Raw genomic sequence first — 16170 nt, 5'->3', positions numbered from 1 at the left:
GTTTAAAAAGGAGTGAAATGAAGGCCTCTATAAAATTGATCAATGCATTTGGGGATGCGAGTGTTGAGAGAGGTCATAAAGGAATGATGTGCGTGCTTAGCTGGGAAAGGACAGAATGAGGGTTGTTTGCTTGGGGTAGTAACCATCTTGTGGACCTGAGTGCTGAAGAATGCAAAAAGAGAGTGCTGCTAGCAGAGGTGAGGTAGTTTGTCAGGAATCTGAATGTAATGGATGTCAAAGGTCAACAATAATACTATAAAAATGTGACTTAGACAAGAGAAGATTCTAACACTGAAACCCAGGCAAGTTTATGGTTGATTTGGGGAGATGTTTGTGGAATGGCAGGAGCTCGAAAAAGTTTTATGGCCACATTTACAATGGCATACAGAACCCAAAAGTGAGCAAGAATGAGCCAGCAGAGCTGGACAATGTGAGAGGTCATTCTCGGCATTGTCCAGCCCTGCTGGCTTGCTCTTGCTCAGTGTGGGGTTCTGTATGCCGTTGTAAGTGTGGCCATAAAACTTTTTTGAGCTCCTATCATTCCACAAACATCTCCCTGAATCAGCCATCAACTTTCCTAGCTTTCTGTGTAAGAGTCGTCTCTTGTCTAAGAGAAGCACTTGGCTGGAACGGTGAGTTCAGAACCAACAGCTGTGGAGGAGGTTAACTTGGACCCCTTTGTCCCAACTGAACCTACAGTGGAGAGAATGATAGGAATGAATGAAATGGTGTCCAGAGTATTGTCCAATATTAGCATTAGTGGTGAGTAAGAAGGAAGCGTGGGTTCAGATTTAGAGAGGAAATGGAGAACACGCAGTGTTTGTAGACATGTTGGTGTGTGGAATGGCTAATCCAGTGAAGCAACACAAGGTCATCTTCATTTGGTAAGTGGATGCATGATTGATTTTTGATTGAGGCAGAGTGAGAAACTTTTGAACTTTGTGCTGGTTGGATTGATGGAGATGGTTCAGCTGATTCACTTATAGCTGAGGAAATTGGGATGTTTGTAGAGGAGGGGCAGGTCCAGTATATTTAGCGAATTACCCAGGGACTTTCCTGAACTTAGCTTCAGTTTTTCATGGAAGTTTTTCCTTGCTCCATGGGATCCTCCCACCTGCTGTGATTGGGGAGAGAAGGTGGTCAAGGTGAGTGAACAGAGCTCGGGCAACTGGTCAGTTCTGCTTTGTTTTCATATGTTTGAAGACATTTTCTTGCTGTCTGGCAAACAAGATTATCGAGAATTAGATTCTCGGCTGCCTTGAAAGTGTAAAACCTATAAGAAAAGCCTAGTCGCTGAATTAAATAAAAATCTGCTCTTCTAAAATTGCTAAATTCTAAATTATGCTTTCTTTAAAAAGGACCAAGTTATTATTTGGCTGCATCATTTGCATTCCTTAATTTAAACCTCCTGGAAAATTCCCTTCCTCTAATTACAAAATATGAACAAATTTAAGGCCTTTATTTATATTCAGTTTCTTGTGAAGAGTCGGTTCCCCTTCCCCTTAGCAATCTTATGGTGCGTGATCCTTTAGGGAAGAGTGACCACAATATGATAAAATTCTTCATTAAGTTGGAGAGCGACTCGGGTCCTGAACGTGAGGAAAGCTAACTTTGATGGTGTGAGACATGCATTGGCTAAGAGAAGCTGGCAAAAGATGCTTGGGGGTTGACAGAGGATAGGCAATGGCAGACATTTAAAGAGCACATGGCGATGTAAACAGGGAAGGTAGCTCATCCATGGCTAACAAGGGAAATCAGGGATAAGATTGAAGCCAAAGAGGAGCTATATAAATTGGCCCAACAAAGCAGCAAACCTGAGGACTGGGAGAAATTTAAAATCCAGGAGAGGAGGGCAAAGGGTTTAACTCGGAAGAGGAAAATAGGATATGAGAGTAAGCTTCCAGAAAACATAAAAACTGACTGCAAAAGCTTCTATAGATATGTGAAGAGAAAAAGACTGGTCAAGACTGGTGTGGTATCAAGGAGCCCTAGTGAAGCTGGAATCAATGGGTATCGGGGCAAACTCTGCTGGTTGGAGTCATATCTGGTACATAGGAAGATGGTTGTCGTTGTGGAGGGCCAGTCATCTCAGCCCTGGGACATCTCTGCAGGAGTCCCTCAGGGTAGTATCCTAGGCCCAACAATCTTCAGCTGCTTCATCAATGACCTTCCCTCCATCATAAGGTCAGAAGTGAGGATGTTCGCCAATGATTGCACAATGTTCAGCACCATCCGTGACTCCTCAGATACTGAAGCAATCCATGTTCAAATGCAACAAGATCTGGACAATATCCAGGCTTGGGCTGACAAGTGGCAAATAACATTCACACCGCACAAATACCAGGCATTGACCATCACCAATAAGAAACACTCTAACCACTGCCTCTTAACATTCAATGGTGTAACCATCACTGAATCCCCCACTGTCAATATGCTTGGGGTTACCATTGACCAGAAACTCAACTGGACTCACCACATAAGCATTGGCTACAAGGACAGGTTAGAAGCTAGGAATACTGTGCTGAGTAACTCGCCTTCTGACTCCCCCGAGCCTATCCACCATCTGCAATGCACAAGTCAGGAGGGTGATGGAATGCTTCCCACTTGCCATGATGGGTGCAGCTCCAACAACACTTGAAGCTCGATACAATCCAGGACAAAGCAGCCCACTTGATTGGCACCACATCTATAAACATCCTCTCCTTCCACCACCAACGCTCAGTAGCAGCAGTGTGTACTATCTGCAAGATGCACTGCAGCAATTCACCAAAGATCCTGAGACATCACTTCCATCTAGAAGGACAAGGGCAGCAGTTAAATGGGAACAGCACCACCTGCAAGTTCCCCTCCAAGTCATTCGTTGTCTTGACTTGGAAATATATCGCCGTTCCGTCGCAGTCGCTGGTCAAAACCCTGGAATTCCCTCCCTAACGGATTGTGGGTCAACTCACAAAAGATGGACTGCAGTGATTCAAGATTGCGGCTCACCCACCACCTTCCCAAGGACACTAACGATGAGCAATAAATGCTGGCCAGCCAGCAGTGCCCATGTCCCATGAACAAATTAAAAAAAAGACAAATGCAGGTCCCTTACAGTTAGAATCAGGTGAATTCATAATGGGCAACAAAGAGATGGCAGACAAGCTGAACAAATACTTTGGATCTATCTTCATTAAGGAGGACACAAATAACCTTCCAGAAATACTAAGGGACACAGGGTCTAGCATGAAGGAGGAACTGAAGCAAATCCTTATTAGTTAGGAAATTGTATTGGGGAAATTGCTGGGATTAAAACCCAATAAGCCCCCAGGACCTGACGCTCTGCATCCCAGAGTACTCAAGGAAGCAGCCCCAAAAATAGTGGACGCATTGGTGATCATTTTCCAGCATTCCATAGATCTAGAAGAGTTCCAGTGGATTGGAGGGTAGTTAATGTAACCCCACTTTTTAAAAAGGAGGGAGAGAAAGAAAACAGGTAATTATAGACCGGTTAGCCTGACATCAGTGATGGGGATAATGCCGGAGTCAATTATTAAGGAAGTAATAATTGAGCATTTGGAAAGTGGTGACAGGATTGGTCCAAGTTGGTGTAGATTCATTAAAGGGAAATCGTGCTTGATAAGTCTTCTGGAATGTTTTGAGAATGTGACCAGTAGAGTGGACAAGGATGAACCAGTGGATGTTGTGTATCTGGACTTTCAAAAGGCTTTTGACAAGTCCCACACAGATTAGTGAGCAAGATTAAAGCTCATGTTGTTGGGGGTAATGTACTGACGTAGATAGAGAACTGGTTGGCAGACAGGAAGCACAGAGTGGGTATAAATGAGTTATTTTCAGAGTGGCAGACAATGACTATTGGGGTACCGCAGGGTTCAGTGCTGGGACCTCAGTTATTCACAATGTACAATAATGATTTGGATGAAGGAATTGAATGCAATATCTCTAACTTTATAGATAACACTAAGCTAGGTGGCAGTGTGTGCTGTGAGGAGGATGCTTAGAGGTGGCAGGGTGACTTGGACTAGCTGGCTTAGTGGGCAGATACTTGGCAAATGCAATGTAACGTGGATAAATCTGAGGTTATCCACTTTGACGGCAAAAACAGAAAGGAAGATTATTATCTGAATGGTGTGGAGAGAAAGTGGGAGTGGGATATTGAAAGTGCCTGATTGACCATGATCATATTGAATGGTGTTGCAAGCTCGAAGGGCCGAATGGCCTACTGTTGCTCCTATTTCTATGTTTCTGAATCTTTGCTTTTAGTGCTTTGAACGTGTTAGGAATCCAGGTCACAGGTTCTTGTATCTTCCAGCAATCTTTTCCGTTTGAAGCAGAGCAGCTTACATCAAGCATATCTTTCTAAATTAAAAATGTAATCTCATCTCATTTATCATTCTCTAAAGGAGGGGGTGGAGTCAACCTTTCCTGTGCTCCTCCTGCTGCTCTGGGTCCTTCCCCGAGTGCGCACAGTGTGATTGGAAACTTTGTGTGGGTAGAGTCCTCAGCAACTGCCTACACCCCACCACCCGACATTGCTCTGCTTGTGCCATCTTGGGCAGCTCCAAACATCCCCAGCTTTATTATAATATTATTCATCAAGGAAAGTATATACAAAGCAGGTCCAAATCAGACAGATCTGTGGTGATTGTGAAGATCAAGAACTGTGTATTGAACCTGGTGGAAATCTCTGGTCATTCTCTTCATTGTCATGTTGGTTAGACCAGTAACAGTGAAGAAACGAACAATATATTTCCAAATTAAGATGGGGAGTGACTTGGAGGGGAATCTCTAGGTGATGGCATTAAGAATGTAAGGAGTAGGAGCAGGGGTAGACCACATGACCATTCAGTTACTGATCTAGGCCTTCAGCGACGGGGAGGTGCTGGCATAATGGTATTGTCACTGGGCTAGTAATCCAGAGACTCAGGGTAATGCTCTGGGACCTGGGTGCAAACCCCACCACAGCAGATGGTGAAATTTGAGTTCAATAAAATCTGAATTAAATCATGAAACCATTGTCGATTGTCGTAAAAACTCAACTGGTTTACTAATGTCCTTCAGGGAAGGAAATCTGTCATCCTTACCTGGATCAGATGTGGTTGACTCTTATTGCACCCTCTGAAATGGCCAATCAATTCAATTAGATTTGAGCAATAAATACTGCGATTCCCACATCCCATGAAATAACAAAAAAAACCCACTCCTGCCATATCCCTGGGTGAGTTTTTAAGGAAAGTGCCAGGGCAGGGTGCCCCAGCATCTGAGTGAGTGGAGATTATGAAAGGGATTGCACAGAGAGAGCATGCAAAGTTGGGGTGTGGTAGGGTGGTGGTGGGAGGAGGGGGATATAAAGAGTGCATGCGATGGAGGGAAGAGAAAGATAGAGAACACATGAGTGGGAAAAGAGTGAGCATGTGAGTGGGAAAAAGAGAGAGAGTGGGCTGGAGGGGGAGGGGAAGAGAACATGATGTGGGTGAGTGAAAGTGTGAGAGGTGGGAGAGAGAACAAGTTTTCAAGTCAGAGAGAAAGTGTGTGAGAGGGGAGAGAGGTGAGGAATGTGAGTGAAAGTATGAAGTGGGTGATAGCTTTCAGACTGTGGTTAACATTAACAAAGACCAGACACCTTTCTTTCATACCTTAAAGATGTTGTAAATCCACCTTGGAAATTGGTCTTTAATTGGTCATTGATGAAATAGGAACTAGCCCATTGGATTTAGCTTATTTGGCAAGTTGTCATTACCATAAGACAATGTCTTCTCTGAAGTTATATCTCTTATCTTCACTTATTCTAAATGTTGAACAATAATTAGTGAACATAACAGGCTGTTAATTTATAATATAAGAACATAAGAACATAAGAAATAGGAGCAGGAGTAGGCCATCTAGCCCTTCGATCCTGCCCTGCCATTCAATAAGATCATGGCTGATCTGTCGTGGCTCAGTTCCACTTTCCCGCCCTCTCCCCATAACCCTTAATCCCCTCTCTTATCAAGAACCCATCAACCCGCTTCTTAAAAATATTTAGCGAGGCAGCCTCCACCACTTCAACGGGCAGAGAATTCCAGAGATTCACCACCCTTTGAGTGAAGAAGTTCCTCCTCAACTCCGTTCTAAACCGCCTCCCCTTTATCTTGATGCTGTGCCCCCTAGTCCTACTGTCTTTTTTGAGCTGGAAGAGTCTCTCCACCTCTATCCTATCCATCCCATTCATCATCTTATACGTCTCAATGAGATCTCCCCTCATTCTTCTAAACTCTAACGAGTACAAGCCTAGTTTATTCAGCCTCTCCTCATAGCTCAACCCCCTCAACTCCGGTATCAGCCTAGTAAACCTCCTCTGCACTCCCTCCAAGGCCAAAATATCCTTGCGCAGGTGTGGCGCCCAAAACTGCACACAGTACTCCAGCTGCGGCCTCACCAATGCCCTATACAGCTGCAGCAAGACCTCCCTACTTTTATATTCGATCCCCCTCGCTATGAAGGCCAGCATCCCATTCGCCTTCCTGACCACCTGCTGCACCCGCAAGCTGGGTTTTTGCGACTCATGCACAAGGACCCCGAGGTCCCTCTTCACCGTCGCCTGCTGCAGTTTTTCGCCACGTAAGTAATAGTCCTTCCTACCATTCTTCCTACCAAAGTGGACCACCTCGCACTTGCCAACATTAAATTCCATTTGCCATTTCCTGGCCCATTCGCCCAGCCTATCTAGATCCTTCTGCAGACTCTCCACACCCTCTGCACAATTTGCCTTTCCCCCAATCTTGGTGTCATCAGCAAATTTCGACACCGTACACTCGGTTCCCTCCTCCAGATCATCTATATAAATGGTAAATAGCTGAGGCCCCAGCGCCGACCCCTGGGGCACCCCACTAGTCACCAACCGCCAATCCGAATAGCACCCATTGACCCCCACTCTCTGCCTCCTATTTGACAACCAATCCTCTATCCACGCTAACACCCTACCCCCAACTCCATGTCCCCTGACCTTCTGCAATAACCTCTTGTGAGGTACCTTGTCAAACGCCCTCTGAAAATCCAGAAAGACCACATCCACCGGCTCTCCTCTATCCACTGCCCTAGACACATCCTCATAGAACTCCAGTAAATTTGTCAGACACGACTTCCCTTTAATGAAACCGTGTTGCGTCTGCCCTATCAAGCAATTCCCTTGAAGATGCCTTGCAATTTCCTCCTTAATGACGGATTCTAACATTTTACCTACCACAGACGTTAAACTAACCGGCCTATAATTCCCCGCCTTTTGCCTGGCACCCTTCTTAAACAACGGCGTAACATTAGCCGTTTTCCAATCTTCCGGCACTTCCCCGGAATCCAGCGACGTCTGGAAAATAACCACCAAGGCATCCACTATAACCTCCGCCATTTCTTTCAGAACCCTTGGATGCATTCCATCCGGTCCTGGGGACTTGTTCACTCAGTCCAGGCAAACAGTCATTCTGGGAAGCAGCATTTTACAATTCTCATTCTTCACAAAGTATTCTTCAAATCAAGTGTTAAGTTTTTATAATTATAAAACATTCTGAACATTTGTGTAGCAGATTTTATTCCCAGCTTTACTAACACATCTATTGGTGAATTGTTCATTCTTTAATTATCTCACAGTGAAAGCTCTATCTATTTGACTGGTCGGGCTGGTATCTGTTAATGCAATAACTGGAAATGACGGCTTACCTCAGTGTTAGCACAAAATGGATTCCAACTATTAGGTAAAATTATATATTGGTTCGGACAAAAAATGATTGATACACTAACTAAAAGTAATGACTTTGAAACCACCCACAGGATTCTGCTTCACCCTCAGCCCCACACACTGATATGCATTCTCACCCCCGGTCTGTGGGTGCAGGTGAGTGAGTGAGCATCTGAGACTGGGAGTGAGCTAGACACACACTCATCCCATCACAACAGGAGCAGAGGTACCTGGGTGCAGAGATCATTGAAGGTGGCAGGACAGGTGGAGAGAGCACGTAATAACACACATAATGTTCTGGGTTTTATTAATAGAGGCATAGAATACAACAGCAAGGAGGTTATGCTAAACTTTGATTTGATTTACTACTGTCACATGCATTAGTACACAGTGAAAAGTGTTGTTTCTTGTGAGCTATACGGACAAAGCATACCATTCGTAGAGGAGGAGAGAGTGCAGAATGTAGTGTTACAGCCAGAGCTAGGGTGTAGACAAAGATCAATTTAATATGCCAAACCTGTAAGAGATTGAATTAAAGCATTGTTAGAGTTTACAAGAGTTAGAATGAAGTTTTAGAAGCACAGAATGAGAGTAAAAAATAGAATTAGAGGGTATGCTGGGCACAGCTCACAAAAAGGCATGGTGGCACAGTGGTTAGCACTGCTGCCTCACAGCACCGGGGACCCGGGTTCAATTCTGACCTCGGGTTGCTGTCTGGGTGGAGGTGTACGTTCTCACCCTGTGGTGTGGATTTCCTCCAGGTGCTCTGGTTTTGTCCCACGGTCGATAGATGTATGGGTTAGGTTGATTGGCCATGCTGAATTACCGCTTAGTGTCAGGGGATAGGCAGGGTAAATACATGAGGTTACGGGGATAGGGCCTAGGTGGGATTTTGGTCAGTACAGACTCAATTGGCCTATTGGCCTCCTCCTGCACTTGGGGATTCTATTAAATCTATGAAGTCACCTTGCTCCAGTACCTCTTGAGATATTATATTGTTGTGAACTTGTACAAGACGCTAGTTAGACTCAAGCTGGACTATTGTGTACAGTTCTGGGTGCAACACTATAGGAAGGATGTGAACACATTGGAAAGAGTGCAGAAGAGGTTTACAAGAATGGTTCCGGGGATGAAAAACTTCAGTTACGAGGATTGATTGGAGAGGTTGGAACTGTTCTCCTTGGAGAGAAGGCAGCTAAGAGCAGATTTGATAGGGGTGATCAAAATCGCTGGACAGAGTAGATAGAATCTGTTCCCACTCGTAAAAGCTATGAGAATGAGAGGGCACAGATTTAAAGTGAATTTCAAAAGAAGCAAATGTGATGTGAGAGAAACCTTTCTCAGCCAGCGAGTAGTTAGGATCTGGAATGCACGGCCTGGAAATGTGGTGGATGCAGGTTCAATGGAGGCGTCCAAGATGATTGTTTCTATTCAAATAATGTGCAGGAGGACAGGGAAAAGGCAGGGGAAATGGTACTAAATCACAATTCTCATTTGGAGAGCTGATGCAGACAGGATGGGCCAAATAGGCCCATTTTGCACCATAACAATTATTTGATTTTCTGTTGTTTGTTTATTACTCGTTTTTTATCAGTTCATTGCTTTGATATTGTTTTCTTTTGCAAGTTGTTTCTTTTCAAACCTCAGCTTCTTTTGAAATTCATGTTTCATTTTTGTGCCAAACTTTGTCTTTGAAATCTGGTCATCAACCCCTCAAGTGAGGAACAATGGGAATGTGGCTGCCATGTGGATGAGCCAGCTCGGGCTGGTAGAGGGTTCATCGAATTTTTGGAACAGAGAAGCTTTGGAATATTGCACTGCCTGTGTAGTGCCTCAACATTTGAATTTCCCTTTATGGGCTTGATTTAAAAAAAACGGAAAACCAGAACAGTTTCATTGCATGATTTGATAGAGCGACAAGTGGCAGGCAAGCATACAAAATAGGAGCAGAAGTAGGCTATTCGGCCTCGCGAGCCTGCTCCACCATTCAGTAAGATCATGGTTGATCTGTTCAAGTTTCAAATAAAAGTGTTCAGTGATTCCACGTCCAACACCTTCTGAGGCAGAGTGTTCCAAAATCACTCAACTGTCAGAGAAAAACATCCTCCTCATCTCTGTCATGTAAGAGGACAGCTCAAACCTGTAGTAAGCAACCTCAATATTGTCCCTGGAAGGTGTTTTTCTATCAGCAGTATCTCTGTTACTCACCAGTTGTTTTGTGAGATTACTTGTTCTTGGAACAATGGCAGCCGTAAAAGAAAGCTCATCCCGTAGTTAGAATTTTCGTAGTCATCTTATTATTGTCTATGTTGCCTGCTGGGACAAATAGCCAGAAGCATTCTGTGCTGGTGGGGGAGAGTCTGGCACAAAGTAACATGATTCTAAATGTCAGACACTCTCCCAGAGGATGCAGCAGATACTGCAGCTCAGTTAATAATGTTCATTCTGGGATCAATAGATTACTGTTCAACAATGGATGTGAAGTCCAGGTGGGTGGCTGGAGTTTGCATTCTGATCAGTCATGAGCATTGTGTGTCCTGTTTCTCACAAACTATACATCCACTGGACAGCAAACCAGTCTCTACAGATTGAACAGACAGATCTGTTGTTGTGAACCTAGCAAATAGTGAACTAAACTTTATTTATTTTCCTTCTGAGGGATTTATTCTTTCTCATTTGAGCTCTTGTTTTGGTTTGTAATATGAGTGAATTGTAAGTAATTACTGATGTCCTGACATTTTAATTCATACAGGAAAAAGCAAGTGTGGGTTTTGGAATCTGGAGTTCTCGGCTCATTGACTACTCTTGGAAATCTTTACCAAATATTTCCTTAAGGAATAGGTGAAACATCAGAGCTGGCCTTTCTCTTTTACTCAATTACAAAATAAAATATTAGGCACCATTACATAATGTTGAGTTGCAGATTAAGTGACTAGAGATTTGATAATCTGCCTAACGATTATTGTTGTGAATTCAATCTTAGGAAAAAGATGAAAGATACTTCATGCTGTTCCCTAACGTCCTGCTCATGTTGTCCGCAAGCCCACGAATGAGTGGCTTTATTTATCAGGTGAGAAAAGCGAAATTGATTGATGTTGTCTGCTCATGGAACTGGGTTTTCATTTGTTCTGACCTGGCAGGTGGTAAGTATTGTCTGAGCCAAATCCCAGAAAAGGAAAACTTGGCAAGTTATCGCAAATGTTTTCTATTTGTATTTTGCCTTGAGAAAACATATGCACTGAAGTCAGGAGCCACAAATTTCAGTAATATTTTTGGAGATATTAATTATTAAACTAAAATATTTATTAAGAAAAGAAAACTTAACCACACAAGGTTACATTGACACAATTAGTCTTATTGGTTTAGAGCATTGAGCACGCTCTTCAGGAAACCTTACATGACCTCCACAGCATAGCTTCCAACTTCTCTCTTTTTTCACTTTCATCTTTTCCTATTGTCCTTTATTGTTTTTTGAAATTCACCTTTCCCAGGATATAAAAATATTTTACGTTTTCTTATGGCCACCATCTTCAGGTAAAATAAAATTGAATAACTTTTCCTTTTTTACTTATCAGTTGTAAACCATTCCTTACCTCCCTTCAAAATTCAACAGTTCAAAATCCAAATCCTCAATTATCTTCTAATGCAAATATCTGACTGTGTTGTGCTTACTTGTAGATCCTCTAATTCAGCCCTATTCACTTCAAATACCTGCCTTTCATACTTTGCCCCTTTGATGACCTCATAAAGTTTTATAAAATAATGAGGGTCATAGATCAGCTAAATCGTCAACATCTTTTCCCAAAGCTAGGGGAGTCTAAAGCTAGAGGGCACAGGTTTAAGGTGAGAGGGGAGAGATACTAAAGGGTCCAGAGGGGCAATTTTTTCACATAGAGGGTGGTGAGTGTCTGGAACAAGCTGCCAAAGGTAGTAGTAGAGGCAGGTACAATTTTGTCTTTTAAAAAGCATTTAGACAGTTACATGGATTAGATGGGAATCAACGGATATGGACCAAATGTGAGCAACTCGTTTAGTGGTTAATAAAAAAAAAGGGTGGCATGGACAAGTTGGGCCAAAGGGCCTGTTTCCATTCTGTAAACCTCTATGACTCTAACTTGGAGACACTCAGTCCCCAGGCTTAACTACATTAGTCACACAAACACACATGCAGACGCGCGCACACACTGCCCCCACAATCCTAATGTACAGAAAACCATTGTGAACCTCAGAAATATGAAAAAAATCTTCCCACATTCTATCCTGTTTTTACATTTTGGAATATATTTCATGTTACAGTTACATGCTGCCTAAATTAGGGTTCATAAAGTTAAAAAAAGTTCCCTTGTGGAGGTTGTAATGTTTGTTCCTGTTGCAGGGAAAGTTGCCATTGACAGGAATGAGTGTAACCAAATTGGAGGAAAGTGAAAGCTTCCATCATGCCTTTGAAATCACAGGTTTGTACATTACAAACAGAAACACCTCACAGCCAGTAATGCAGAGCAATCAGCTGAGTTCAATGGTTTGTTTTTACTAATGTTGAGGGTTGAATAAGAACGAGGAGCAGGAGTAGGCCATCTGGCCCCTCAAGCCTGCTCCACCATTCAGTAAGATCATGGCTGATCTTTTCGTGGACTCAGCTCCACTTATCCGCCCACTCACCGTAACTTTTCATTCCTTTACTGTTCAAAAATCTATTTATCCTTAAAAACATTCAATGAGGAAGCTCAACTGCTTCACTGAGCAGGGAATTCCACAGATTCACACTGTGTGTGAAGAAGTTCCTCCTCAACTCAGTCCTAAATCTGCTTCCCCTTATTTTGAGGCTGTGCCTCCTAGTTCTAGTTTCACTTGCCAGTGGAAACAACTTCCCTGCTTTTATCTTATCTATTCTCTTCATAATCTTATATGTTTCTATAAGATCTCCCCTCGTTCTTCTGCATGTTGGCCAGAACAACAGGAGAACTCCCTGTTCTTAATTATGTTTTTAAAAATTGCTACGCTATTCTTCACATCCACCTGATACTCATTTTTTTCCAGTATTTTTGGTTAAGTGATAAATATTAACTAGAACATTGGGGAGAACATGCCAACTCCCCTTCAAGTCATTCAATGGATTATTTTACAATCACCTGAGAGTGTAGGCCTCAATTTTGCATTTCATCTGAAAACAGCATCACTGACAGTGCGGCGCTCCCTCGGTACTGGCCCTCTGACAGTGCGGCGCTCCCTCGGTACTGGCCCTCTGACAGTGCGGCGCTCCCTCGGTACTGCAGTGAGAGTGTCAGTGTTCAAATCTTTGGAATGGAATTCTCAATCACAAATAAAACATACTACCAACAAGCCAAGGCTGACGCTGTCGACTGCCATAGCGATCCTGTTGATGTTAGTATGTCCGTGAATGCAAATTAGTTCTCTTTAGGAAGGGAAATGTTGAGGAAATCTTTTCATTGCGGCAAGTAATTGTAATTTGTTTTATGTTTACAATATAGGTAACATGATTGAACGGATTCAGGTGTCCTGTAATAGCAGCCAGGAGTTACACGACTGGGTAGAAAATCTACTGATGTTAACCAAAGGCACGGTCCCTGGGAACACAAGCACAAAGCCACTACCCAGCACATCACAGCCAGTAAGGATCTACGCATTCACTGGTTTTTTTTTATCATGTCTGGCCTGTAAAGTCTACTTTTGCTAACTGGTTTTTAACTTGCTTACAAAGATGGTTATGACAATGTGAAAATGTTGCTGATTTAACACTTCTCTTGGTTAAGACCTTTGCAACATTCTCTTTATTTATTGGGGTTTAGCATATACTAGATTGATCTTTCCAACTGTCCAGTGTTGGTGTTGTGACTGTTGATAGGAGTTTGCTGTTTAACAGAAGCTGAATGTTTATTTATCTTCTCCCTTCCTCCTGGAGCGTCCTGGGACAGTTGATCAGGGCGCTTTATTCATGTAATTTGGTTTTGTTAATGCTAAGTATATTTGAGGAGCAGAAATCAGATATTTGGGGAGCATTTGGGAGTCTGATGGTATCTCAGTATTACGGCTTGTGAGCATCGAAGGTTAGAAATCCCTTTCATTTCTTCATCGCTGAGAATCTCCAGTTCCACATCCTGTCTGTCTCGGCAATTTGAGATCAAGGGGATCTTCGAGATGCTCAAAATATCTGATATCAGAATGGTTTGGGCGACAGGAGTAGTTTCTGAGGAAGGGACAGTTTTGGTGTGTGGAAGGTGAGGAATAGCTGGGTTATTACACAATCCACCTCATCAGACTGGCAAACCAGTCCCTGTCGACCCACTACTCTCACTGACATTTCACACTGATATATTGAGGAATATTTGTTCCTGCTCAAGGCTCTGTCAGTGCAGAAGAGCAAAGGCACTCGGGAAGCTGGATAAACACACAAGGGAGAAAGGGGCGGCACAGTGGTTAGCACTGCTGTCTCACAGTGCTAGGGATCCGGATTCGATTCCTGGCTTGGTTCCCTGTCTGTGTGGAGTTTGCACGTTCTCCCTATGTTTGCATGGGCTTCTTCCGGGTGCACTGGTTTCCTCCCACAATCCAAAGATGCGCTGTGGGCTAGTTTGATTAGCTATGCTGAATTGATCCTAGTGTTGGGATTAGCAGGGTAAGTATGTGTGGTTATGGGAATAGAGTCTGGGTGGGAATGTGGTCGGTGCAGGCCAAATGGCCTCCTCCTGCACTGTAGGGATTCTATGGTATTCTATGAATGGAAGGATATAGACAGATTGTGTGGAGTATAAACAGCTGTTAGGCTGAAAGTCCCGTTTCGGTGCTCCACACTCAACATAATTCTCTGTAGAGAGTCTGCAACAATCCGAAGCTTGATAGGTCAAGGGTGAAATGCTGTCTCCTTTCCACTGAGATCTATCCAGTGATTGTCTGTTAACGCTCAGAAAACTGCACCTTGAAACAGAAAGACCAACGGGCAGAAATTGTCCTTCTCAAGATGAATTGGGGATGGATAATAAACGTTGGCCTAGCGAGTAACTCTGACCCTGTGAAGGAATGTATAAAAAATCTCAATGACATGGGCAGCAGCAATGATACTGAGAAAAATGAGATAATGTTTCTGTTTAGTTTCATATTTTTGGATGAACTTTTTGAGAAAAATATTTAATGAAGTGCCACAGAATTGTTGCCAAATTGAAGCTAATAGGGTGAAAGGAAAAAGATTTAGGATGATTGATAACAGAACCACAGGACAGATAAAAGCAATGGTTTTACATAGCGAGTTGTTATGATCTGGAAGGCACTGCCTGAAAGCGTGGTGTAACATATTCAGTAAGGGTTTGGATAAATAGTTGAAAATATCAAGTTTACTGGGCTTTCAAAAGTGCAAGGGAACAGGATATATTGTACAGTAGAGAACCGACTCTGTCACGGTGGGCTGAACAGCCTCCTGTTATCATTTGATGGTGAGATTTTATATCTGAAAAATTATCTGTTGAATTGCAGCTGTTCCAGACGCTGCTGAAACTATTGATACATTGATGCATAGCTTCTGTATAACTGAAAACAAAAAAATGTATTTCAATCTCGTTCCTATCCAGCAACATGGAGAGAGTAAACAGCCTCCAGCAACTCCGTCACATCAATCCCTTGCTTATTCACCTCCACAGTCTTACAATGCGGCAGTACAAAACCGAGGGCCCCTGGAACCTCCTAAAGTGCCCCGTCCTTGGACTCTGAGCTGCCTGCGACCCACCCCTCCACTAAGACCCTCAGCTGCACTGGGCTGTAAGGAGGTATGTGTTCTGTGTGCAAGGCACAATATCTTAAACATAAAAGGTTTGCAAGCTAAATCGAACGTAACCTGTTAGCCCCTGCAATGATCAGCCTGAATGAGACCTATCAATATTGTTAAATTAATTGACTTCGGTATTATAACACATCCCCCTTATTCCCAATGTGTTAAATATTGGTTATTGCTATTTTATTGATAGTTATTTATGACAAAGGTGATCTTAAATGTGCATGACACTATTACTGCATTTACTTGCATGGATAATAACCTTTTAGACTAATCTATATTACTTGAATGATGCACTGATAGCATAATTAACACTAATATCAATGGTACTTTAATGATCTTTTATTATAGTGAATGAACTTTTCATAATCAATCATCAGTTATTTGCTTTCACTTTCATCTTATCTTTCTTTCCCCATTTGTTACATTGTAGAGGATGTCTTATATCTTAAAGGTAAGGGGTAGATCAGTGAATTCTCTCCTAGTTTGTTGTTGTGTGCATGTCGCCGATGTAACTGTCCATTTGCTGCCTTATCACCTTCCTCCACCTGCTTACCTTAACGCATTTAAAGCATTCGTAAGATTTGTACATAAACTGCATTTATCTTATTTTGGTAATTGAGACCAAAACAATTCCTTTGACTACACGAGAGACGCAGAAACGTGTTTGGTCTCCCAA

At 42.8% G+C, this 16170-nt stretch overlaps 1 protein-coding gene across 4 annotated transcripts in view; it reads left to right on the top strand.

Annotated features, from left to right (window-relative positions):
- The window catches only part of arhgef6 (Rac/Cdc42 guanine nucleotide exchange factor (GEF) 6), a 149599-nt gene that overhangs the window by 120032 nt on the left and 13397 nt on the right, over positions 1–16170 (top strand). For 2 of the 4 annotated variants that reach the window (XM_080187783.1, XM_080187786.1), the window contains exons 13-17: positions 10695–10781; positions 12087–12165; positions 13201–13340; positions 15292–15486; positions 15925–15945. In XM_080187783.1, coding sequence (XP_080043909.1) covers positions 10695–10781; positions 12087–12165; positions 13201–13340; positions 15292–15486; positions 15925–15945 — 522 coding nt within the window. The remainder of the gene's footprint in view (positions 1–10694; positions 10782–12086; positions 12166–13200; positions 13341–15291; positions 15487–15924; positions 15946–16170) is intronic. The other 2 variants (XM_080187785.1, XM_080187784.1) reach the window with 2 other exon arrangements.

The sequence above is a fragment of the Carcharhinus amblyrhynchos genome, chromosome 4 (genome assembly GCF_965287045.1).
Source record: "Carcharhinus amblyrhynchos chromosome 4, sCarAmb.v2.hapA, whole genome shotgun sequence".
Classification (NCBI taxonomy): Eukaryota; Metazoa; Chordata; class Chondrichthyes; order Carcharhiniformes; family Carcharhinidae; genus Carcharhinus; species Carcharhinus amblyrhynchos.
This window is presented reverse-complemented; position numbering and strand designations above follow the sequence as displayed.